A 3,321-nucleotide genomic window follows, 5' to 3' on the forward strand; every position below is an offset into this window, starting at 1 on the left:
GCTTGGATTAATATTTAAAGAGATGTCACGATACAGAGGGGAGGGTGATAGACGAACAAGTGAGAGAGAGGGAAGAACAATACAGATAGATTAAGGAGAGACAGAGATTGAGATTGATTCTAATCTTCTCCTTCTCCAAATCAGTTTCTGAGAATCTCAAAGTAGGTTTGCTAGGGTCTCTGTAGAGGTGTGAATACAGAGATCGATTGTTGTATCCTGCAAGATAGACACCCACAAGAAAGCTACTAACACCACTGTAGGGGTGAAATTCTGTCTTAGGAGATTGCTTATTGCAAGCCTCAATCAAACCAAAACGTTGTTCTTACGTTGAATAAAAGAAGAGATCGACGGTGTACGTATTGTGTGAACGTATTGTGATCTGCATCTATAATTCTGAGATAACAGAGGTCCAACAGTAGACAGTGGCCTACGCCGCTCGTTTCCTTTACCAATTTCTTAATTGTAAGTGTAAACACCAAACTGTGAAAAATGTTGTTTTCACTATTTCTTTAACGTTTACGTTTCAATTTCTCTTTTTTTTCTTTCATATAACAGAACCCAAACTACTTCATTGATGAACTCTTTCTCCATCCCCCTTTGATTCCTTCAAGATCCTCATTGCTACATTTGGTTTCCAACTATTAACTTCCCTTTGTAAACAGTTCCAAATCTCCCTTTCCATTTGATTTCCCCATTCCTTCAACTTTTTCTCGCATTCTTTGCTCACTATTATAGCGGGCCACAATAATGATCATCATCACAGTTGAAAGAATATTAGGAGAATTCGTAACTATTTTTTTTGGAAAAAAAAATAGAAAAACTAAATAATTAATAAGTAACTCAATTCAAATAGCAATAGGAAATTTATTTCATGGTTTTGAAAAAAGTTGGAATTAAATATTTGAAAACGTGCGAAAATTTAACAGATGAAAACCAATTAATATGACAAATAAGGTAATAAAAATTTAAATATTTGATACATGTTACAATCAAATCGATCAATTCACATGTATCATGATGTTAGTCTTTTAGTTTTTTTTTTTTTTTAAATGAAAGAAAACTAAAATATTTTTAACACATGTTGATGTCTAATTGATTGACTAACAATGTATCAATCGCGTTAATTACGATTTGAACATGTATTTCCTTTTTCACAAAACCCTAATTGAAAAAATAAAAACAACTTTCACAAAACCCTAGGCTTTCCATTTTCTAGTTAGTTTCCTTTTCCTTGGTTAATTTGGGTTTGTGTATTCCATTCCTAAGAGGTGTTTTACAATTTCTTTTATAAATAAATATCTCAATCGTTGTTTAAGAGATACCAGACTTGTTTTTTGAGATTAAAAAAATTGGTGTTAAAACACACCGAGAAAGGCTTAAGAAAGTTTCGAACAAACTCTTTAATCTCTTCTGCCCCCCGTATTTCTCCTATTGATTTCTAGGCAACATGGTGGGAGCCTCGGAAGCTTTGTTATTTCACGGTGGTGAAGGGGAGAGAGTGGCTAAGAGACACCGCTCGGCGACACTGCTAGATCTTGATATCCTCGATTGTCCTGTTTGCTGTGAAGCATTGGCGACTCCTATCTTCCAGGTTTTGTTTCTTATCTGTAGATTGAATTGTCCAGCTTTTAATATATATTTTTTTCTTGGATTTTTAAGGTGTAGGTACATCTTTTTAATCACAATTTTTTTTTTTTTTTTTTTTTTTTTTTTGTATTTCAGTGTGATAATGGACATTTAGCTTGCTCTTCTTGCTGTCCCAAACTGAGGAACAAGTGCCCTTCATGTGCTTTCCCTGTTGGCCACAATCGATGCAGAGCAATGGAGAGTATTCTTGAATCGACCTTGGTCCCATGCCCAAACGAAATGTTTGGTTGCACCAAGACTTGCTTTTATGGTAAAGAATCAGCTCATGAAAAAGAATGCATCTTCTCTCAATGCTCATGCCCTTCACGAGAATGCGATTACACTGGCTCATACAAGGATCTCTACGCTCACTATAAACTGACTCACTCGAAATTTTCCTGGAGTATTAAATGTGGCATTCCTTATACGGCCGTGATGTTCATCAGCAATAAGATACTAATTAAAAGGGTACATGAGAGTAAACTATTGTTTGCAGTACAGTGTTTTAGAGAACCGTGTGGTGTGTATGTAACCGTAAGCTGCATTGCACCATCTGCTCCTGAAGTAGGACAGTTCTCATATCGTCTCTCCTACACTAAGGATGGACAAACTGTGATTTATGAATCACCGGAGGTGAAGAAGGTTCGTAAAGTGAGTTTTGAAACCCCTCAAGAGAATTTCATGTTGATCCCTCACAACTTATTATTGCGTAGTGGCTTGTTGATGATTGAGCTTTGTATCGTCGACAAGTTGAACCAAGAGTAAGAAGTTTAAGGTGATATAGAAGGAAGGTCATTCTATTTGATTGTAAGACGTTTGGTTTTGCACTTAGTGTGATAATGGAAATTTAATGGAATTGACCAACAAAACATTTAACAGTTTTTCAATCTAATAACTTCTAAGATATACTCCGTTCATTTGTCGTTTCATTCTTTCTTTATTTTATTTTTTTGTCTTTCAATTTATCCATGCATAAACACAAAAATCTATACCATCAACTTTGTTTTGCTAAATTGTAAATATTACATAGATAATGAAAAAAGTTTTAGTTAGAATCAAAAGATTTAGAACATATACACATGGTTCCATGGCAAAAAAGATAAAAACATGGAAGCATAAGACAGCAATTAAACCAAGTTTTCGGACCAGCTACTCAACCAAGCAAAGAAGTTGTGGGAACAAGATGAAGCGATGACGTTTACGATGTCCTTCCCGGAAGAGTTGCAAAAGGAGAAGGGCGAAAGCAGATTGAAAACACCTTACGCACTACAAGAAAACATGAGATTAGCGACTTAATTCGGCGACTAATTTTGCAGTCGCTACATCTAGTGACCGTTTAGCTACGTTTTGGCGACTAAATATGAACCAAAATACGATAGTCGCTAATTAGTATCTAATATGAGACTGATTTATATTGTCGTTATATAGTCGCTAAATATGGCGACGGATTAGTTACCGAATATTTAGTCGCCAACTGGAGCGACTCAGTGGCTACGAATTAGCGACTGCGTAATTCTAGTTGGACATTCAAATTGGGCCCAAAAGCCCAACAACCCAGTAACGTTAGCCCATGAGCCCAAGTATGAACGTTTTCTACGTTCTCCCTTCGTAGAAAACCCTAATCCCGTTTTGCTCGCACCCAAATCAAACCCTAGATTCTCTCGATCTAGCGACGAACCCTGATTCTCGACCGAA

General features: G+C 36.2%; 1 protein-coding gene across 1 annotated transcript; it reads left to right on the forward strand.

Moving 5' to 3' along the window:
* Positions 1–1,062: 1,062 nt before the first annotated feature.
* LOC9304894 (putative E3 ubiquitin-protein ligase SINA-like 9) lies at positions 1,063–2,553 on the forward strand. The gene is made up of 2 exons (XM_002868776.2): positions 1,063–1,591; positions 1,723–2,553. Exons 1-2 carry the CDS (start codon positions 1,448–1,450, stop codon positions 2,389–2,391), a joined length of 813 nt encoding a protein of 270 aa, XP_002868822.1. The 5' UTR covers positions 1,063–1,447; the 3' UTR covers positions 2,392–2,553.
* Positions 2,554–3,321: the final 768 nt, after the last annotated feature.

This window comes from Arabidopsis lyrata, assembly GCF_000004255.2.
Source record: "Arabidopsis lyrata subsp. lyrata unplaced genomic scaffold ARALYscaffold_7, whole genome shotgun sequence".
In the NCBI taxonomy this organism is placed as follows: Eukaryota; Viridiplantae; Streptophyta; class Magnoliopsida; order Brassicales; family Brassicaceae; genus Arabidopsis; species Arabidopsis lyrata.

What these genes read in the sequence shown, in the direction of transcription:
- LOC9304894 (XM_002868776.2), top strand. Translation starts at nt 1,448, where the DNA reads ATGGTGGGAGCCTCGGAAGCTTTGTTATTTCACGGTGGTGAAGGGGAG. An exon ending in TGGCGACTCCTATCTTCCAG is followed by an intron (nt 1,592 to 1,722) that starts GTTTTGTTTCTT and finishes TTTGTATTTCAG; the next exon opens with TGTGATAATGGACATTTAGC.